General features: G+C 45.6%; 1 protein-coding gene across 8 annotated transcripts in view; it reads right to left on the reverse strand.

Annotated features, from left to right (window-relative positions):
- The window catches only part of AGK (acylglycerol kinase), a 58,233-nt gene extending 35,266 nt beyond the window's left edge, over positions 1-22,967 (reverse strand). Inside the window, exons 1-2 of one of the 8 annotated variants that reach the window (XM_075006946.1) lie at positions 22,712-22,967; positions 21,448-21,559 (exon numbers count right to left, since the gene is read on the reverse strand). In XM_075006946.1, the coding sequence (XP_074863047.1) occupies positions 21,448-21,559; positions 22,712-22,853 (254 nt within the window). In that variant the 5' untranslated portion in view covers positions 22,854-22,967. Of the gene's footprint in view, positions 1-21,447; positions 21,618-22,379; positions 22,572-22,674 lie in introns of those variants that run through there. The other 7 variants (XM_075006981.1, XM_075006963.1, XM_075006990.1 and 4 more) reach the window with 7 other exon arrangements.
- Between the last annotated feature and the right edge of the window lie 391 nt (positions 22,968-23,358).

The following is a 23,358-nucleotide window of genomic DNA, read 5'->3' on the forward strand; positions in this document are numbered from 1 at the left end:
TTGTCATCAAATGAGTATGGTCTAGTTCAGCGGTCGGTAGCCTTTCCGAGGCAGAGTGCCGAAATTTGACCTCTATGTACAGGCTGGTGATACTTTTAAAAGTCACCAATAGTCCTACTTACAACAGCATAATTAATAAATGAAGATGCAGAGCTGTACCATTTAGGTGGTGGTTGGTGCCATTAGCTGGTCTTTTGTTAACCCACAGGCAACATGGCTTTGAGCAAGCTCCCAGCTGCATGGCGGAGGAGAGGCAGGGCTGAGCTCCCGCCCCAAATACTGATGAAAATTGGCTTGCGTGCCGCTCTTGGCACATGTGCCGGGGTTGCTGACTGCTGATCTAGTTTTTAAGGTTATATTTTTTGGACCTTCCCATGTGACAATCATCAAGGAGAAAGTATGAACCTCAAAGAATAAGCAACTGAATCAACTGATTATATACAATACTATGCTATAAATGTATATCAAGTATGGTTTTTATGACAGCCAGGGACAAAATAGCAATTAATACTATTGTGTAATATAAATACGATTCACATGTATAGAGTTCCTTGTGTGCTCTGGAAATCTGATCTTAAAATGTGTCTGGCAGGCAGACCACAAACCCCAGTATACCCCAGACAAAGGAACATGTATTTATCTGTCTAACCAACTTACAGGCAGAGGACAATGGAAGTACATTTACATAAAAGTTAAACAAAGCCATCAAGCTAACGGAGCAGAGAAGATGATTTAGGAATCCCACCCAGGGGAATGGAAGCTGCACTAAAAAAAAAAAAAACAACCCTTTATGGCTTTTACAGGAGAGACGATAGACTTTGGGTTATATAAGAGAGCCAAAAACATTTTAATTATCCGTCACTGAGGAGATTCAGGGTTCAGTGCCTTTTGAGCCTATGAAGATGAGAGGTACAGGTTGAATCTCAGGACCAGATCGGTGCTGAACAAGAGAAGTTGTCGGACCACAAGGTAGTCAATGATTGTCTAGCAGCACTGCCAACACTTCCACTACTTACTGGGCTCCTAGAAGACTTTTAGGGGAAAGCTACAGGTAAACAACAGCACAGAACACTGAGCCAGCCCTGGCAGCTGTAAATAAACTTTATGGGACTCTGGAAAACTTGGTCACACCCATCAGAAGGCTAACTAAAATCATACCAAATTACAGATGCTGCCAGATGAGTGTGCCAGACTAGAAAGGTTTTGCCTGTAGTATCTTTGTCTTGCTGAAATTGACTTTTGGTCCCTAGAAAGCATGTTTTGTTTTATTTTACATCTAACTATAACTTCTTTAAAAATTCCACCAATTAAAAGTTCTGTTCATTGTTAATAAACTTATGGTTTGCTCTATTACAAAAACACCTCTGTGCTGCATACTATAGTGAAGTTGAGCGTTCAGTTCAGCTCAACTAACAGGTTAGTCTCTGTTCTGTCTTTTTTGGCAGTAGCAAACTTAGTAACTTCTGTAAGTGTTCAATAAGAGGGATGGGATGCTGCTGAGATGTCTCTGGGGAACTCAGGAACTGCAGTCCACTGTTTGTACTTGTGAGGCAAGATTTGGATTGGTAGCATGCTGAAGAGTTTCCTGGCAAAACAGACAAGCTGATGTGTCAGGAAGCTGACACAAAGCTTAGCAACAGCAAAGGTCTTACTTGCTGAACTTAAGAGCGGTAACAGGCTCACGGGTCTGGGTACCCCTCGCAGGGTGTTCCATCATGCTCTCTTGAATACCATAGTCCCTTGAGTTATGTGATGGCTGGGTTCCCATGCACAACTTACATTTCATGTAAGTCAGGGGCAGCTTTTTCCCCCAGTGGAACGCACATTCTGCAGCTGGGGAAGCAGGAGCACCTGGAGCTTCTTTTGAAAGGTAAGTCCTGTGTTTGGGGGGAGGGCAGTTGGGGAAGGTTAAGACTGGCGTGGGTTAGGGCTGCAGGGAGGGGGGTTGGTGGGGTGGAGTTGAGCCAGAGCCGCACAGCCCCGTGAGGGGTTGAGCCAGAGACAGGTGTGGGGTGGGGAAGAGCCAGAACGAGAGGGGTTTGAACTGGGGCTGCGCGGAGCGGGGGATGTTGAACTGAGGCCACGTTTGTTGAGCCAGGGGGAGCAGAATTTTGAGTTGCGCTTGCGCAACTTGAAATCACGTATTTCAATGAATTACTGTACTGGTATTCAAGGCCAGCTATGGCGAATGTGGCCAATAAATAAATAAATAATTCCACGGACCAACTTACTTAAACTACAAGTTTCAACCAGGACCTTCCATAAAGTTTACAGGTTTTGAAATTCTCACACCAATTTCAGAGTGCTGGATGCCTACCATGAGTTGTCAAGTAACAGATGGGCTAAATATCCTCATCACAGTATGTACATGACACCTCCCAACACAGGAACTGCTGCTACTGGTGGGTTTTCATTCATTTGCTTAATTGTTAATTTTTAGATTAAGTTGATGTTTTTTTTAAAATCACACCTGTTTTCAACACTTGGTTTGTATAACCTCTTACATTCTCGGGTCAAAGTGGACCAGGTCATGAGCTACTACTTCAAGGTAGCTATTATCTTGTGCTCTAATTTTAATTTCTTTACAATTTAATCTAGACCTATGTCTCCCACTTCAATTTCAAAGCATAAACTGACTACAAACTACACTGCCTGCCTGAATCTGCAGAGAGCCTGAAACCACAATTTTGAGGGTTGTGAATTGTCCCCATTCAGCTCAATGCTGTATTGACTCTAAAGCCTAAATGTAACTGGATACACTTATAGGAAAGGAGGGATAGCTCAGTGGTTAGCACAGTGGCCTACTAAACCCACCGTTGTGACTCAGTCCTTGAGGAGGCCATTTAGGTGTCTCAGGCAAATAGAAAATTTGTTAAATAAATAAATAAACAAGTTGGGGAGGGGTAGCTTGGTGGTTTGAGCACTGACCTTGTAAACCCAGGGTTGTGAGTTCAGTCATTGAGGGGGCCATTTAGGGACCTGAGACAGACAGATTGGTGGGGGGAAGGGAGGAACTTGCCAAGGGTGGTGATCGGTCCTGCTGTGAGCGCAGGGGACTGGATTTGATGACCACTGAATGCCTCTTCCAGCTCTATGAGATAGATTTTAATGCTTAATTATTTTACTGCTTATTGAAGTAGCGAAAGAAATAAGACCAGCAACCACAAGTACAAAGATATGCACTAACTGCTGTGAGTGGCATTTTGTTTTGTGCCATGAGTAGGGGCTTGAGGGAAAACTTTGGTTGGCGCTTGGAATTCAGATTCCTAGATTTTTTAAGGCCACAAGAGACTATTATGATCACTTTGTCTGTCCTCCTGAACAACACAGACAGCACAGAATTTCATCTATCAGCATCAGTCCTAATATACTTCTGGGTGGTTCAGCCACCACATATCTTTTAGCAAGACATCCAATCATGGATTTAAAAACTCCAGATGATGCAAAATTTATTATGGGTTGTCCCAATGATCAACTACCCTCACTGGCAAGAACGAAAACAAAAGCTGAGGGAAGTATCAGTAGTTTTCCTCCAAAATTTATCTCCCGTCCTTATTCATTCCGTAGCATAGTACCAAAGCTCTGAGAAACAGGTTTTTGAGGCCTTCTACAGCTGAAGTCTGATCCATATTGCTCAAAAACCAGCAGATAAACTGGTAACATTTCAGCCTTCTGTCTACAAACTAGAGGTGTAAAATCCCATTCAATTTGTTAACCAGTTAAATGTTAAGTTTGCACAGCCCCGGCTTGCATGAGACAAGGGCTGCTCCAGCAGCACCCCTCAGCTGTGATGGGCCGCGTGGGGCTGGAGCAACCCCCTGCCCATGGCAGGCAAGGGCTGCTTCAGCCCCCACCAGTTAACCATAACCTGTAAGCCTCATCCTTTTAGGGTGAGGCTGACCAGTAAACTGGGTAAACTTTAACATTCCTACAATAAACACACATCAGTCTCTGCACTTTCGGTTAAAGGCCATGGACGTTGGTCATTCAAACTAGTAAAGAAGGATTAGTTAAATAAGATACTTTTTGTACTGCTTTCTACATTTTATTTACCAGCACCATACAGTAAAGAAATGAAACAGTTACTGTATGGTGCTGGCAAATAAAATGTAGAAATACACAGACACTTCCTCTAACTATGGTGACATCCACAGGTAACCCATGTAATATTGGGGTCCGTTAAGTCGAGGGTTTGCTGAAATCACCATGAAGCAACTTTTACCCTGGAGGCTCACAGGCACAGCTTATGCCTTACAGCAAAAGTACCACATCCGTTTATCCAGTGCTACTTTCCTGATGTCAAAATTAACCATTGCATTGCTTACAACTAGGGCTAACAAGTTTAACCTGCAAAAGTGGAGGTAGCATCTTGTCGACCAACTCCATCTACAGAGCCCAGAGCCAAGTTCTTTGAGGAGTCCCATCCAATCCTTCAGTAAGAAAGTTCACTGCGATGCAGAGCCTCAGATGGGTAGACCAGGCAGGAAGGAATTTTATGCGAGAACCCACATGGGAAAACAGTATTTGTTGCTTCTGTAAATTAGTTTTGGTGTTTTGTTACATAGTGTCGACTATGAAGATAGTAGCTTTCATTCTAGAACCTACCCCCAGTGACACAGACCCAGCCGGCTGTGGCCCACACCCCCATGCCTTATGTCCCAGCACAGGGACACGCCACCGGAAGAAAGGGCACATGGCCAGAGTCCATTGCACTCCTGCTATTCTGGGCTGCCAGGACAGATCACTGGGAACTGTTGCAGTACAGTGCACATTAGACTATCCCTCAGGGTTCCCCTAACTCTTACCTGCAGAATCCTGAATATGCAGTCTACAACCTGTTTTTGTACTGAACTTCCTCAGCCACATCTGAGAATCAAGATGAGTATTTTATTCACAAATCACCCAAGGGAAGTATTACCCCTTCCTTTGTGTCTTGTATAGTACCCAGCACAGGTTCAGCACTTAACCACCGATGTACCAAAACTGCAGCTCCTCAAAGATGTTGGTCATACCAAAGAGGCCTCTGGCGTTTCCTCATATAATTGCAGCACTCAGGCTACTTGGCAGGACTAGAATGTTGGTATTTCTAGTACAAGGCTTGGCTTTAGGCAAATGTGAAAAATCGTATGTTCAGTCTGAATCAGCTTCTCCAGACTTTGCATTTATGCTCAATATATTTAAGGACGTTAATATCAAAAAGCTGCAGCAGCTGTTCAGGATGGAACTTTTAAAAAACTGACAACCCGGTTATCATCTGGCAGGGACATAAAGTGCTGCAAGCAAATTACTGCTACCAATGATACTTAGCTCACTGGCAATGAGCGCCAAAGCCCTGCGAACTCTGCCAGTATTTTCTGTGGTGAAAGTCAACTCCTTCCTTGTCACATATGGAAGGTGAAAATTATTTTACACACACACACACACACTGACAGAATAAATATAAAGGCATACCTGTCAATTATGATTCAACAGCAGATCAAAAGCATCACTGCAATAGAATGGCAGCATTTGCCTGAAATGCTCAGTTTGTTAAGCAGGTATTAACTGTGATAAGATGGAATTTAGCAAAGTTAATTTGGCAGAACTCTCAAACAACTGTCTCATTACGCCATTTAGAGCTCTAAAGCCCTGCTGGCAAGCGACCAGGGAGCATGCAACCGGGTGCATGCGAACAGGGTGGTTGCTAACAGGAGGGAGTTTTGAGAGGTGCTCTCCTGGGGAAGGAGGGGGCAAACTACAGCACCTTTGGGTAAGGGGCTCTCTGGAGCGTGTGGGTGCCTGGGTTTGGGGGTTCTGGGCCTGGGTTTGTCTGTTTATTTGGTGTTTGGAGTGCTGAGCTGTCTGTTTGTTTGAAAGGCCATGTGCTCAGGCTGGCCATGTGCTCAGGCTGCGTGCCTATTGGCTCAGCGGTCGTCAGAGGGAGGGGCTCTCTCAGGTAGGCCAGAGCTCTAAAGCCCTGCTGGCAAGCGACCAGGGAGCATGCGACTGGGTGCATGTGAACAGGGTGGTTGCTAACAGGAAGGAGTTTGAGAGGGGAGTTTAGAGGGAGCTAGTTACTACTTCAGGTGTAAGAGGCAGCATCATCCCCAACTGCTGGCTGGAGCTGAGGGACCCACTGCTGCATGGGGGGGTGTGAGATCGAGCGATGTCAGTGGTGGGCAAGTGGTTTGGGGGCGTCTGGTACGGCTGTGAGGATGGCAGCACCCACGGAGGCTGCTTGCGGCGTGCTGGCTCAGATTGCATGGCTTCCAGGCCCAGTCCTGCGCTCCCTGCATGCACGCGCCGCACCAGATCTGGGGGGCCCCGGGGACAGCCGTAGCCAGATGAAGAGTTGGTAGCTTTGGCTAGGACCCAGGGTGCGGCTGGGCTGTGAGATCGGCGCCTTCCTGGAGGCCGTGGGGCTGCAGCAGCATGTGGCCAGGTGCGGAGAGGCCAGGGGAAGGGGAACCTGGGGGCAACGAGAACTGATAGGGGGCAGTGTGGTGCAGTCGGGAGACAAGGGAGCGGATGGGGGAAAAGGGGACAGGGAGGGAGGATCTGGGGGGTGATGGTAGCCGATGAGAAGCAGAGGGGTGGGGAGGAGGGTCCTGGGGAGGCGAGGTGGTCGTCACGGGGAGCTTTGGGGACATGTGGCACCAGGGAGGCGCAAGAGGTAGTGGGACCGTACCCACGTTCTCCATGCCCCACTGCCTTGTGGGTTATCCTGGAAAGGAGCAAGGCTAAGGGAGTAAACCCTGACAGAAAATCCGGAGGGGAGTCCTAAGGCGGTTCTGTGCCAACTTCTGGCATTGACCCGGCAACTCCTGCAGCTGAGCTGGTACCAGACATAGAGGTTATCCTCTCCTTTGGACTATATCAGTCAAGTCGAGAGGGGAACACTGGCGTCTGGGCAATCCAGGGTCCCAATAATCGCTCAAGCTCATGCCTGGAGAGGTACTCCAGCATCGCTAACAGCGTTGAACCAACACGGGAGGTAACAGATACCGGTTATAAGCTCTTGCTCGATTGATGTAGAGAACGAGTGCCAGGGGTTGCCTCCGACGGTGAGAGAGATCGTCGCATCCCACTGGACAGTCACCGCCCGCCTCAAGCTGGGCAGCCCCCAGCCAATAGGGTACTGTCCTGCCACAGTTCACCTGCCTCACTGGGTGCATGAGGCTTAAGGTTCCCAAACCTGACAAGTGACCTGAAAGCTGAGCTCCAGGCAAACCAATAAGAAAATCAACAAGAAAAGGAAACCATCAAAGTTTTAAGCTTGCTTGCTGGAATGTGCGGACCATGCTGACAGGTCTGACTGAAGATCTTCAGGACGTCAGTGACACCCGAAAGACCGCCGTCATCGATGAGGAACTGAAGAGGCTCCAAGTTGACATTGCTGCTCTGCAAGAGACACGTCTCGCAGATTCGGGATCTCTAAAGGAAAAGGACTACACCTTTTTCTGGCAGGGTAAAACCCAAGAAGAACCCAGGGAGCATGGTGTTGGCTTCGCCATCAGAAACACCCTTCTACAAATGGTGGAATTAGTCATGGGTGGATCAGAAACACTCCTTCAGGTCATACTTCAAACTCGCACTGGTCCTGTCCACCTGATCAGCACTTACATCCCAACCCTGTACGCCACACCGGAAGTAAAAGACAAGTTTTATGACGTGCTTAGTGCTGCCATAGTGCAAATACCTGCTCGCAAACAACTGTACATTCTGGGTGACTTCAATGCGAGAATTGGAGCTGATCGTGACTCGTGGACTTCCTGCTTAGGCTACTTTGGTGTGGGAAAAATGAATGAAAATGGTCGGCGTCTTCTCGAACTTTGCACATACCACAATCTGTGCATGACAAAGACATTTTTCCAAACCAAGCTACAGCACAGAGTGTCATGGAGACACCCACACTCAAAACACTGGCATCAACTAGACGTGGTCATCGCTAGACATGATAACCTCAAAAACATCCTTCTGACACACAGCTATCATAGTGCTGACTGCGATACAGATCACTCGTCAGTTTGCTCCAAACTCAAGGTGATTCCCAAGAAGCTGCACCGCTCTAAACCAACTGGAAGGCCCTGCATCGATGCCAGAAAGACGGCTAACTCAGAGAGAGCTGAAAAGTTCAGAGTGACCCTGGAGGAGAATCTGCGCAGCAACCCTGGGTGTGCTGATGTGACATCCAGATGGCAGCATCTGAGGGATACAATGTACAACACGGCCTTATTGGTGTTTGGAAGAAGAGCTAGAAACACAAGCGACTGGTTTGAAGCTAACTACGATGAGATGATTCCAGCCATCGAAAAGAAGCGTGCTGCTCTCCTGGAGTACAAACGTTCACCAAGCCAGAATACCCTGCAAGTGCTCAGAGCAGCCAGAAAAACAGTACAGCAGATGGCCAGGCGCTGTGCCAACAACTACTGGCTCGAGCTATGCAGCAGCATCCAGACCAGTGCTGACTTTGGTAACCTCAGGGGAATGTACGAGAGCATCAAGAAGGCATTAGGACCCACCCAGAACAAGATGGCACCTCTGAAATCCAAATCTGGTGAAGTCATCACTGACAAAGCCAAACAGATGGAGCGCTGGGTTGAGAACTACTCTGAGCTGTACTCACGTGAGAACATTGTGGTCGACTCAGCCCTCGATGCCATCGAACTCTTACCAGTAATGGACGAACTGGACCAGGAACCAACTGTGGATGAACTGAAGAAAGCCATCGACAACATTGCAGTAGGAAAGGCCCCGGGCCAGGATGGTGTACCACCAGAGGTAATCAAGTGTGCCACAGACACTCTCCTGGAACCCCTACGTGAGCTACTGTGCCTGTGCTGGAGAGGGGAAGAGGTTCCACAGGACATGCGCAACGCTAACATCATAACCTTGTATAAGAACAAAGGAGACAGAAGCGACTGCAACAATTACTGTGGAATCTCCCTCCTAAGCATCACTGGTAAACTGTTCGCTCGCGTCATCCTTGACAGACTCCAGAAGATTGCTGAGAGGGTGTATCCTGAATCACAGCGCGGATTCTGTGCAGAGAGATCTACCGTTGACACGGTCTTCTCTCTGAGGCAGCTGGAGGAGAAATGCAAGGAGCAGGGGAAGCCACTCTATATTGCCTTCATCGACCTAACCAAGGCCTTCGACTTGGTCAGCAGGGATGGACTGTTCAAACTGCTCCACAGGATAGGTTGTCTGCCACGGTTACTCAAGATGATCCAGTCTTTCCACAAAGACACGAGAGGAACCGTCCAACACGATGGCAAATTATCGGATGCTTCCAGCACCAGGAGAGGCGTCAAACAAGGATGCGCTCTTGCTCCGACATTGTTCGGGATCTTCTTCGCACTCCTCCTTAAACACGCCTTTGGATCTTCAACAGAGGGCATCTTTTTGCACACAAGATCTGATGGGAAACTGTTTAATCTTGCAAGGCTGAAAGCTAAATCTAAGGTGTGGGAAGTCCTCATCAGAGATATGCTGTTCGCAGGTGACGCTGCTGTCGTGTCACACACTGAAGACCAGCTTCAGAAGCTGCTGGATCAGTTCTCCAAAGCATGCAAGGACTTTGGGCTCTCCATCAGCCTAAAGAAGACAAATGTACTTGCTCAGGACATTGCTGTTTCTCCATCAATCAGCATAGACAACTATACGTTAGAGGTCATTCACGAGTTTGTTTACCTCGGGTCCACCATCACTGACACCCTGTCCTTGGAGACTGAGCTAAATAGGAGGATCGGAAAAGCAGCCACAACTCTGTCCAGACTCAACGAGAGAGTGTGGAATAACAACAAGCTGTACACTCACACCAAAATACAAGTCTACAGAGCCTGCATCCCCAGCACCCTCCTTTATGGCAGCGAGACTTGGACCCTGTACTCCTGCCAGGAAAAGAGGCTGAATGTCTTCCACTTGAGCTGCCTCAGGCTCATCCTTGGAATATCGTGGAAGGACAGAGTGTCCAACACTACCATCCTTGAGCAAGCTGGAATCCCAACTATGCACACCCTCCTCAGGCACTGGCGGCTCCACTGGCTTGGCCACGTCCATGGGATGAATGATGGAAGGATCCCAAAAGACATCCTGTATTGCGAGCTAGCCTCTGGCAAAAGACCTCCCGCATGCCCCCAGCTGCACTACAAAGATGTTTGCAGAAGAGACCTCAGGGAAGTAGACAGCTGGGAGGAGCTGGCAGACGATCGCAGCAGATGGAGGCAGGAACTATACAAGGGCCTTCAGAAGGGTGAGTTGAGTATCAGACAGCTAGCAAAGGAGAAACGAGCCCACAGAAAGCACAGCAAGGACCTGCCAGACACCCATTACATATGCAACAGATGGAGCAAGGACTGTCACTCTCGTGTGGGTCTTCACAGTCACAGCCAATGCTGCAAATGAGGATGCCAAACGGAACTACGAAGGGCGCGATCCATAGTCTACGTAGACTGAAGGATGCTACTACTACATTACGCCACCTGGATATAAAAGAGGTGGGAAAGAGGTCCTGGGGTTTAAGCTGAGAAGTACTTTTGAGAATCAGCCAAAACTGGATACCGTGTTTAAGCTGACATGATACTGTTATTTTCTTCGAGAGAGATGGGGCAGAGTTGGGGCCTTATTTATTGCATGGAGTAGGATTGCAGAGCCCATTGGCGAAGGCACCTGCTCACGTTCAAAGAGGATTTGGGCAGTGGGTTTGCTAGGCCATCCTATTTTGACCCTTTTGTCAGCCTTCAGCCTTCCAGTCAAGAGAAACAAATACCAATTCCAACTCCTTAGGTCTAACCACCAAGATGGAATGTTAGGAAGAGGCAATCTGTCACAAAGGGGTTCTGAACCTTTAGGACTTCGGACATCATAGCCACTCAGGCCAGCCAAGTCACGGAGTCTCTTTAATCCTCTGAAATGACTCTACTGCAGCTCCAGCCAATTACCATGCAGCGACAAAATCAGATGGTTATATATCCTATTTTCTACCCATTCCCAAAGATGATTAAACTCTAACTCTTTGGTTTTGTATCTAAAGTGTCAGGTAAACTTCTACTTGACTTTCAACAAAAGCGTTGAATTGTCACATAGCTGTGTGCATTCAAAGCATAAACCTTAAACTTTCATCTTGCATTTGAACAAAGCCTTAAGTGTGATACACAGGACAAAAGAAAACCCAGATGTAAAGTGGCATAATCCCAAGGAAGGTCAATGGAAACATACTCGCGTGCAGCAGGACTGGATTCGGCCTTTCCTTTTCCTGTGCGGCTGGAGCATGATATCCTAACTGCAAAAACCTGGATTTTTTGAACACTTGTATTTTATTGGAAATTAGAGTTTTGTTTAACAGCATTAGTCCTACAGTTAGGCACACCCCAAAAGATCCCCCTTCCTTTTGTCTCTCACAGCTTTCTTGCATATTGTACTTTTCACCTCCAGCACCTCAGCTATTCCAGGGCAGTTCCTCTCTCAAAGTGATACTTCCACCACACTAGAATACGGGACCTCCCACACCAAACTCATTTTCACTTATGACCTAAATCAGCATTTCCCAGTGGCCCACGGCCCAGTACCAGTCCTTGGAAAAAATGCAGTGGTCCTTAGAAAATATACAAATTATCGCTATGTACTACTATTATTGTGAATAAATAACAAACACCAACAATTTATTCACTTTTCTTTTTGTGTGTGTGTTTATATTTTTGGGCCACAAAAAAAGGTACTGGAAAAAAAAAAACCAGGACCCAACTTTATAAAGTTTGGGAAACCCTGACCTAAATCAATCAGGATGTGAACTAAGCTGTCTGAAGGTGAAAGGTTAGAGCACTGACTCGTTCTGACTCTCCAGGGCAAATGATGCATTTAAAAGCTGCACCTACAACAGCAAAGTTGAGGTTTCAGCTCTCTGAGCTTTAGACTGAGCTACCATTGCTCACAATCCTCTGCTATCTAAGTTGCATGGTGGCAAGTTACGGTAAGCTAGTCTCTCTTTCCTGTTACCAGCTGTAGGACAGAAGGGGCTTTTTACTCATGCCTAAAGACAGATTCCACAGCCCATTGCTATCTATCAAATACAAACCATTTTGCCTACAGAAAAGGAATGCAACTGTGGAGAAATTATGAAGATCAGGTGAAAAATTCTTGCCTTAGATCCCCAGGTGCAGCTCTCAGAAAAGTCAGTGAAAGCCATATGCATATCTGAGCAGAGGATTTGGACAAAAGCAAGTACTCAAACTCTAAGTTCCTCTTCCAGTTTGGGATGGCTCTGGCTGGTTTGCCATTCATTTGCTGGCAGGGTTCTTAACTTTAAATACCTCCAAATAATGCTACACCCCAGCATCCGAAGCCCAAAAGGGATAAACTTTTATATGGCAAAAGCCAAATGAGTGTCTTCCTGCAAAGTCTTCAGAATAGGACAGAAAAGCCAAAGGGAGCCCAAAACCTTCCTTCAGATGCAAATGAACAAGCAAAGCCTCAGACAGCTAATTCCAGGTCATTACAGGCTAACACGAATTGATGTCAGCTAAAGCAAGTCCTTTCATCAGACACTCCAGGAGTGCCAGAAACAGAAGCACAAGACTTCACTAAACCTTTAATCTTCGCTAAAAGGGTAGATATGTCTAGTCAATTATGCTTCATGCATAATAATTCAGCCTCAGATGTCAACAATGTCCATACCTCACAAGCAACATAGTTTACGCTCAATTTATTAAGCGCTTCATGTTCTGCCTCAGACACCAGACAGTGGGGCTAAATGCCTCTCTAGTGTTCCCCAGTGCAATCAATGTCACCAACAGAAAAGGGATGCACAAAAGAATTCTGACACAGCTGGAGGGTTGCAGCACGTTCCATCAGTGGAGGAACAACTATAATCGAGACTCCTGACCTGTCTGCTTCCAAGTCGTCACAGGACACATCCTCCTCACTTGGGAAAGCAGTCCCTAGAAATTCATCCCTAGAAATCTCTGGAAATTAGTCCCTTCTAATATAATGTCCACCTGGGAGATGTTAGCCAAATTAACCTTCCCTTTTATTGTATTTATACAGTGCTACAGAGGGACATGGAGCTGCCTATTTTTAACAACACACTTCAAATCAGAATATACTAAAAATAAAACAAACAAGTCTCCAACAGAATGAATTGAAACAAGGAAACCGGAAACAATGCCGAATAAATAACATTAACAAAGAGACAGTTTTAAGCAAAGGAATATTTTAAAGACTACTAATCCACCAGGCTCAAGATCCCCCCAAGACTATCCATCTTTCCTTTCCATATAAATCCAGAATTCTGACACGTGATGGGAAAACTACTAAACTAAGTATGCACATAAATAGTTTACATGCCTGTCTTTCAGCTTCTCCATCTCCTGGCTCAAAATAGTTCTCCAAAAAGATCAAGAAGAAACTATGTAATTCCTTGTTTTCGGGTATAAGAAACACTGTTTCGAGACAAATAAGTATTTATAGTTATATTTTATTTCCCAACCAAGAGACTTAAAGCACTTTGCAAATGAATTAATAATCTACACAAAACCCACATGAGGTAGGAAAGTGTTATGTCCACTTCGTGACACGGAAAGCACAGGAAGGTTGAAGGTGCATCACTAAAAAAGACACTTCCATCTGCTTACTTTTGCTACAAGTAATCCTCATCATCAGTGAAACAGGAAGACTTAAAACAAAAAAAAACCCCACCCCTCTATTTTTTGTATTCGTTTATGTTGTGCTTTTGACTGCATTTCATGTATAGTCAGTTTCAATGTTTTCTTGAAGATGCAAAGGCCTTTTCCCCAGATCCTGTGGAAGTGGGTATAGGAAAACCACAGCGGAGCCAGTCAACTGGCTCTAAACTGTCAGTCAACAGGGAAGTGCACTCACAGAGAAGAAGGGGGAAAAGCATTGTGCCTGAAAGCATTTAGTGTGGCTCTTTGACCTGTCCAAGAGATTTTTGTACATGATAGGGGTGAGCGGCCAGGGGTGCGTGTGCTAAAAACACATCTTACTACATTCTATTTAAACAGTTGTTTTTAGTACAGAAACAGCTTCACCACAACCCACGGTTGGAACAGCCAAGAGGGCCTGTAACAGGCAGGGATACCAACAGGAAAGGTACTGTAAATGAATAGGGTGTACAGACAGGACTCCTCACTACTGGTGGAAGGACCATTTGGTTTCTCAGCTGGATGCTGCATCTGGATAACAGCTCATATTTACTATTTTCAATGTAAATTTTTGGCTAGTGCATTTAGTCTCTGGCTTTCAGCAATCTAGTAAAATTTTCAGGCTTTTTTTTTGGTTTTGAGGGGTTGGTTTAAGGTATGTGTGATTGGCCAGGGGAGAGACCAACGAAGTGAGTTACAAAAGGGAAGTATGGTAGAGGGAGTAGAGTGGAAGAAAGGAGAGAGCGACAGTAAGGGTGAGGAGGGAATGAACATAACGTGTAAAAAAAAAGATTCTGCAAACAACACAGGGAAAAATTAAACATGATTATAGAAAAGAGAAAAATGCAGAAAGTTTTTTTTCTAGTTCTCATGATTTTATTGAGTTTTATGATATCTGGTCTGCTTCATAATGTCTCAGTTGCAAGAGAGAATTATATGAGCATCTCATTTTTCATTTAAAAACAATTAAGCTTCTAACTTGTATGGTCGTGGCAAAAAGGTAAAAAATTAGCCCTAAATGCTTAAAATTCCATAGGGAGAGTCTCCAAATTCAGTATTTTTAAAGTTCTGTGATTTCTAAAACAGAAGTAATAGTTTTTGAGTGCTCTGAAAGCAATAATGTGGATTGAAACCCAGAAAAAAATGAAGGCATTTAAAAAAAAAAAGTCACAATCTTAACGCATATGTGGAAAGGTGAACAACTTACTGCAATCAAACGAACACCACACAATAAAGAGTGCACAACTGTTTTATTCCTGTTAAATTTCATGGGTATTTTTTTTACCTGAGCTAAAAAGTGCTGAGATTAGGTGCATTTTTCAAGTCCTAACTGTTCTGTCTTTTCCAACGAAAATATTATACAGTAAGCTCTTTCATATCCAGCATTCTATTATCTGGAATCTCCCTGTAAGTCTAAGTTCCTGCGCCACTCAGGGGGGAGCCAGGAAACTGATGAGGGCACCAGCCGTTGTCAGTTTCCTGGCTCCAGCAAGTGATGGGGAGCTGGGGACAACCCCTGACAAGAACAATGGGGAAACCTCTCCTGTCAGTGGTGGCAGCCCAGTCGGCTCCCCGCCACTCACACTCACATTAACCCGATACACATGGAACTCAAGTACACGTATCTTGAGGGTCTACTGTATAGTGAAAGTAAATATATTGTAATTGCTGTATTTATTTGTAAGTTTGCAGTGTATAATACTACTGTTGTTGGTAAAGAAAGTACACTCATCCCTTACTATACGAGCACAATTGGTTCCTAACTTTTTGCTCGTAGGCAAAAACTCGTAAGAGGGACACTAAATTCCCATTAAAACACAGGTGAAAGTCTCTGATTGGTTCCAAGTGCTCGGAGTGGTGGCAGGTGGCGCTCCTTTTGAAAGGTAAGTGAACCTGGGGTTGTGGGGGGTTAAAGGCTGGGGGCAGTTTGGGGACAGGAGTGGGAGGGAGGGTTAAAACATGGTGGGAGGTTGGGTCCGCGGGGTGGGGGGGGGGCAGGGTTCAGGCTGCTGCAGGTTGGGTCTGTAGGGCCAGTGGGGTGGGGGTTTAGGTTTCAGCAGTTCGGCTTTGTGGGGCTGGTGTTAGTTTTCAGCAGTTTGGGTGCACGGGTCAGGGTGTTAGGTTTCAGCAGTTTGGGTGCATGGGGCCGGCAGGGGGGGGTTTAAGTTTCAGTGGTTCAGTTACGCGGGGCTGATGGGGGCATTAAGTTTCAGTGGTTTGGGTGCATGGGGCAGGCGGGGGGGTTAAATTGCTGCAGTTTGGGTGCACGGGGCTGGCGGGGGGGTTCAAGTTGCGGTGGTTTGGTGTCTGCAGTGCTGGTGGAAGGGGTCAGGCTGCAGCGGGGTGGAGCCGTGGGGAGGATGTAAGACTCGTATTAGCGGGGAGAGTTCACTCACTGAGTGAAATAGGGTAGGTATGTGTGTCCCTCATTTAAGCTAGTACTTGTAAATAAAGTACTTGTTTAATGAGGGATGTGTACTTTGCATACATTTTTGTTTCTTAATATCTAATCTTGTTTTTCTTTAGTGTTATGCATTGCTAGGTACGCCTCGCTGTTATCCAGAAGGTCTGATTATTCAGCAACCTTCCAGTCCCAGGGCTGCTGGATATGAAAGAGTTTACTGTATATAGGAGAGAGAAAAAAATAAAGATTCTGAGACTAAGACTCTAAGACTATCAGGTACTTTTCTAACAGACGTAAGTGGAAGAAAGCACATAAAATTTTCATCCTTACCAACCTTAACATTGCTTTTTTTAAGTCAAACAAAATCACAGAGCTTAGAGCTATAAAAGGACCTATTAGACATTTTCTAATCTGGTCTCTCTTGGCTATATAGGATTTCCTCCCCCCCCACCAGTATATTCTGTTGTGCTTTATGCAACACAATCATAATCTTTGTAGGGCATACTACATACCTTGAAATAATTGCTCAATTAAACTTCATTATTTACAATGAATTCAAAAACTAAAATTTAAGTTGCACAAGTTATTAAGTTTCAGGTAATTACATGGGACCATTGGCACAGAAATCAGTTGCAATTTAAAGCATGAAATAGGTCATATGCAAAAAGCTCACATTTTTCAATAAGTAGAAAAGAGTACCCCATTATACACCATGGCCGTGTCTACACTAGCCCCAAACTTCGAAACGGCCACGCAAATGGCCATTTTGAAGTTTATTAATGAAGCGCTGAAATGCATATTCAGCACTTCATTAGCATGCAGGCGGCCGCTGCACGTCGAAATTGATGCACCTCGCCGCCGGGTGGCTCATCCCGACGGGGCTCCTTTTCGAAAGGGCCCCACCTACTTCGCCTACTACTGTGCTTAGCCAGAGACATCCCGCCCTGAAGATTTTATAGTCTAAAACAGATAAGACAGACATGGTGTGAGAGGGGAGGAAGCTGGCACAGAGAAGGAAAATCACTGTATTACCTTTGGCCCACATGGGCTACGTCTACACTAGCCCCAAACTTCGAAATGGCCACGCAAATGGCCATTTCAAAGTTTACTAATGAAGCACTGAAATGCATATTCAGTGCTTCATTAGCATGCGGGTGGCCACGGCACTTCGAAATTGACACGCCTCGCCGCCGTGCGGCTCATCCCGACAGGGCTCCTTTTCGAAATGCATATTCAGCGCTTTTCCTTTTCAGCGCTTTTCCTTTTCAGCGCTTTTCCAGTGCTATTCCTTTTCGAAATGCATATTGAGCGCTTCATTAGCATGCGGGTGGCCGTGGCACTTTGAAATTGATGCGCCTCGCCGCCGCGCGGCTCGTCCCAACGTGGCTCCTTTTTGAAAGGACCCCGCCTACTTCGAAGTCCCCTTATTCCCATGAGCTCATGAGTTTTATTCCCTTATTATTTGTACGTCACACCTGAAGACCCATGCAACATCATCGCCCCAACGTTTTAGGCAAGGTAACTGCGCTTAGCCAGAGACATCCCGCCCTGAAGATTTTACAGTCTAAAACAGATAAGACAGACATGGTGTGAGAGGGGAGGAAGCTGGCACAGAGAAGGAAAATCACTGAGCTCATGGGAATAAGGGGACTTCGAAGTAGGCGGGGTCCTTTCGAAAAGGAGCCCCGTTGGGACGAGCCGCGCGGCAGCGAGGCATGTCAATTTCAAAGCACCGCGGCCACCCGCATGCTAATGAAGCGCTGAATATGCATTTCAGCGCTTCATTAGTAAACTTTGAAATGGCCATTTGCGTGGCCATTTCGAAGTTTGGGGCTAGTGTAGACATAGCCCATGTGGGCCAAAGGTAATACAGTGATTTTCCTTCTCTGTGCCAGCTTCCTCCCCTCTCACACCATGTCTGTCTTATCTGTTTTAGACTGTAAAATCTTCAGGGCGGGATGTCTCTGGCTAAGCACAGTTACCTTGCCTAAAATGTTGGGGCGATGATGTTGCATGGGTCTTCAGGTGTGACGTACAAATAATAAGGGAATAAAACTCACATAAATGGACTTAGGGGTCTTAGAATGGGGCCTGGAGAATCACAAGATGAGAAATGGAATTCTGGACCAACTACTCGTTACAAGGAAAGGGGAGCAGTACTGAATGAGGCCCATAACTCCTTTTGAAGGGCAGTGGCTCATACAATATGTTGACCTACTGGGCACATATCCCTGTCCTGTCTACAGCCCCACCCCCCAAAACACTGCTGCAGAGGACTTCTCCCCATGCTCTATGTGAGGAGAGTGTGTGGAGCCACCCTCAAGAAGCTCTCCAAAGCCTGCCTTGTTCCCCAGTGCAGCAGACAGTGCTTGAATACAGTCCTATTTGTACACCCAGGAAAGTAGGCAAAGTTGTCTCATAGGAACCTACGGTCACATTTTCAGCTGCTTTTGGGCAGAGGAAAGGGGGAAATAGTGTCAAAGACACAGTGACACCTCACGGAAAAAATCTTGAGGACACCTATTAAGAAGAGAGAGACAGTACTACTTATAATTTCATGTAACCGACATTTATTGCTGGCAGCGTGTACATGAAATCAAACCTCTGCTCATCTACTGTCACTGCTTAATCCTCTCTTGAAGTCCTCATGCTCAATGACTTCAATCAGTTGCCACAGTAACCAATTACACTATCACAAAAAAAAGATTACCATCCAAAATTTCTACTGGTATAACTTCCCTGAAGATAACTAACCCCCCAGAGTTAGGCATAAAGGAACCAGCCCAAGCAGACTGACACTTCAAAACAAAGATTCTGATTTAATGTAGATATCCCTAGGAAGAAAAAAAGAACAGGGAATAAGGGCAAAAAAATACAATACACAGCATAAACAGATTTGTTTTCCAAAGAAACCATTAAGCTCTTGTCACACTGATTTAAAAGACACAGGAAGAGAATGGAGCAAACTGCAGCACCCAAAGCAATAGTACTTCAAAATCATTTCACTACATTTGCATTACAGTGAAATCATGTTAACAGTAATCTTAAAAACTGGGATTGAAATTTAAGTTTCTTTAAATCTTTTCAGAAACCAGTCTAGGATTTAAGCTCCTATGGGGAACATTTATTTCAGAGATAACAAACAAAAGCAACAGTGCATACTAGACTATATATGCCATGCCATTGTTCTAGTTAGTGAGAGAGAAGTGGCTGATCTTATTTCAAGAAGCAAACAATATTTTGGATATGGCAGATGCCGACACACCTAGAATACAGTCACATAAACTGAAGGCATGGTGATGCTGAAATCAAGTGTGCTTATTGATGGGCACTTGAAAATAGTGCTTTAAGATGCAAGTGAAGGTAACAAATGCACCAAGGCACATAACGTAGTTCAGATGACCGTTGGTGCCCTATCCCCACTCTGTTAAGGGAACTACCAGCAGGGAGATTAAAACCTGAATGGACATGAACTACCAAATCCCCCCTGAAGGTGACCTATCCAGTTCTCTTGGTAGGGCAAGACAAAGCAAACCAGGGAAATGTGAATGCTGCTGCCAATATATGTACCAGTTCCAGAACTAAAATTTCAAAGGCATATGAATCTGGCACCTTTCATATAAATGTAGTTCTCAACAACAGTGAAAGCCCTGCTTGTGCAATCCGATCCACCTGGGCATACTACCATATCCATCTGAAGTATCACTGACACTCACATAGGCACAGAAATAGCTAGAACAACCATTTGCAGATGCAGGGCCTGTATCCTTATTCATTGCTATAATGCTGTTCAAACAACAAATATTTGGCTGACTGCATTTTACAGCTTAGAGAAAATCCCTCTACCCTTCAACCTAATTCCAAGGCAACCTATGCTACTCCACGAGACTTTCTTGTTAAGGTATGGTATAAACTACTTCAAATTCAGGACAGAAGAGCATTGGATGACTGACTCTGGAAGTCATAGGTTAAATTTAACAGTATTTTTAAGAATATGGCTTAGTGGAAGGGGTGTGTCAGTCACCCCAATGGGATTCCTGTGTTTTGCAAATATAGTTTAAAAAAAAAAAAAACACCACCACCACACCTTAGGTGAGCTTGAATTAAAGTTTCTCCAACAGGACAAAGTGCATTCTCAGAATGCCGGAAGAATTGGAGACGAAGAACTAATAATTAAAAGATAATTGTCCTTTAAAAAAGAATTGAGCCACATACACAGAAGTTAACTATCTTAATAGAAAAAAATGATTCCTGCTGTCTGGAATTGTACAAACAATATTTTTTAGAGGACCATTCATTTAAAAAATGAATCCCTGTTGATGTAGCAGATACTCGTGGGGGAAATCTGCACCACAGTGTATATGCAGAATGCATGTCTCTTGCAGACTTCTTTGCTTCCCCACAGAAAATGTTGTGTGTGTGTGAGAGAGAGAGAGAGACAGACAGACAGACAGACACTCTGTCCCTCTCACACACTGCTGTGGCATGCTCAATGTGGAGGAGCTAGCATGGGATAGGCTTTGTCCCCTCAGGCAGAACAGAATGTAGCAGCCTGCCTGCTTAGTGAATTGCTCCCATTATCTTCTCCCTGTGAATATGCCTCGACATGCAAAACAGGTGTAAACGTTTTAAACCTCCATTACATTGCTGGACTGGCATAAAGGACAGCATGGAGCTGTAATTGTTTATGGTGCATTAGTGATTAGAACAGGTCTAAATTTTTGGACAGAAAAAAGTCTCCTATCAAAATGTATTCCATGAACTGTTTGCTACTGATCTTTCCGGAGATACCCAGTAGCTACCATAAATTATCAGTTTGATTCTCAGCCCTTGCTTACTGTTCAGGTGCCTATGATGAAACAGAGCATATGGAGGCATATATTTGTTGACTAATAACTACAAATGAAAGGTCAAGCCTAGCTACATTACTTTCAAACAAGGGGCTTGGGGATTTCCTGCAGTGTTCCCCACCACCATTCACCATCCATTGTATTGTAGTTTAAATAAATTACTGAAATAATTGAAACCAATGTGGTTATATTACACTATTATGACAAATATGCAGAATTTTTAAATACCATTTACAAAATTTTAATTTCTTGGTACAGAATTCACCCAGTACGTTTCCTAAGATTGAGCTACCACAGCTTCTTTCTAGACAGCCACGCCATTGCAAAAACCTCTCAGGACACATACAGCCTTTTCTTTGCACAGTAGGCTGTTTGCAAAATCTTTCCATACAAAGGTTCCCAAGCAACCAGCTCTATCTATAACCACCCTTCTCAAGTTTTACAGATGTTTGCCCAACATCACCATCATCCACTTGCTTCATCAAAAGTATTAACAAAACTATAGATAAAGGTTCATTATTATCAAACTTCTTCAAGACAAGGTAATAATTACCAGTGTTTTCCATGGAGCCAGTTTCCTCCCCATGTGAACAGGCAGACCCCAACTGTGGTCTTCTTCCAGTGATTCCTCAGGGTTTTAAACATTCTGATCACTCTGGCCATGTCTGTCTTCACAGGGCAATGCAGGAAGAAGATGGAACTTAGAAGACTCAGTGTGACAAGCTACTAACAAGATTAGTACAATGAGAGCAGAGACACCTTTGATATTGCTTCTAGAAAATTCTGCTTCTTTTCCCTTCAAGAAAACTACATGCTCACCAAGAACTGTAGAACATCTATTGACAGAGCCATCTGCACAGATGCCCTGAATAACAAACACAGATTTCACAGAGGGGAGGGGGAGAAAAACAGTCTTGCAGCACTTTAAAGACTTAGCAAAATAATTTTTCAGATGATGAACTTTTGTGGGACAGACCCACTTCTTCATATCTGGAAATTCTGATAAAAGTAAACTGGCACAATGAGAATTTAACAGAAAAATTGAAAAAAATTAAATTAAAACTGACAAATCAGCTACATAGGACAGAAGGAGGGGGTGAAGAAGGGCAGAGAGGGGAAAGAAAGTTACTTACTGCAAGTATCTACTAAATTAAGTGAGTTGTGTGAGCTCACTTCAGATATCCTTGTAATACATAATTCCTAATTGTACAGAGACCAATTTCCAGCTCTGCCCATCTCCCTTAAGAGTCAGTAACTTTTATCTTTGTTTTTGTATTTTTAATTTTTTTTCTCCTTCTGTTAAATTCTCATTGTGCCAGTTTACTTTTATCAGTGGGTTTGCCCCATGAAAGCTCATCACCTAATAAATTATTTTGTTAGTCTTTAAAGGGATACAGGACTGTTTTTTTGTTTTGTGAAGACGGCTACCTCTCTGCGACCTTTCATAGAGGGAAAGTTATTTAAAAGTTACCTAGTCATCTCTACCTGATAAAGACATCCTCTCCTCCTTCGATGGGTCAGTGAAAATGCTCTCTGCTCCTGCAAACTACATACCCACTCAATACTGACACACTACACACAATTTTCGTCACTGAGAGCACCATCCAATGCAAAGGGGACAGGAGACCCTGGCTGTGCGATACTATGCTTGGGGGCACGAAAGTGAACAGCCCAATGCCCTCTGTGCAGCCTCTAATACCCCAACCTCTTACCCTATAGCTCCTGCACCCCCCACCAGCCTGCCCTGCTCCCCGAGCACCCCACGCCCTGCTCCCCTCACCCCAGCGGGGGTTTCAGACGCTCAGCTCGGGCCTCACCCCGCGCCGCGGCCTCCTTCCGGGCGCCACGCGCGCTGCTTCCCCGCCGTCCGGAGGCAACAGCTCCCGCGGCGCGACGTTCCGCGCAGGCGGGGCGGGCGTTGTTGGCAGAGCCGCGGCCCGGGAGCCCCAGGCGCAGCATCCGAACCACCCCAGCGCTGGGGGCGGCGCCTGTCGGGGCTGCAGCAGGCCCGGGCCGGGCTTGCCCTTTCCGGTTGGGCGCCGTGTGTGGCCAGGCCCCGGCAATAGCCCTGCCCGATGCTCTTCGTGGGGGGCGATCCCGTCCCGCGTGCTGAGGCCAAGCGCCCGCGTCTCCGGGGCCCAGGCTCAGCACAGCCGCCCACCCGGGCGTAGCTAGTGTTAGGCGCACTACCGCCCGCGGGGGAGCCCCCAGGAGACGCACGCGCTGCCTCGTGGGCGCCCTGCTCCTCGCCTGAGCGGCGCCCGCCCGCTCTGCTCCCGGGCTGCACGGCCACAGCCCAGGAAAGTCGTGGGACTTACGGCATAATACCATTGGGGGGGTGTTTGTATTTGCCCTCTGGCTTTGGAGCTTTTCGGGGTCACGCGTTCCAGATCTGCCCATGTCCCAGGAGAGTCAGTAACTTGTGGTGTGGTTTGGTTTGTAGTCAGAGCTGAGTCTCACAGGC

This window comes from Carettochelys insculpta, chromosome 1, assembly GCF_033958435.1.
Source record: "Carettochelys insculpta isolate YL-2023 chromosome 1, ASM3395843v1, whole genome shotgun sequence".
In the NCBI taxonomy this organism is placed as follows: domain Eukaryota; kingdom Metazoa; phylum Chordata; order Testudines; family Carettochelyidae; genus Carettochelys; species Carettochelys insculpta.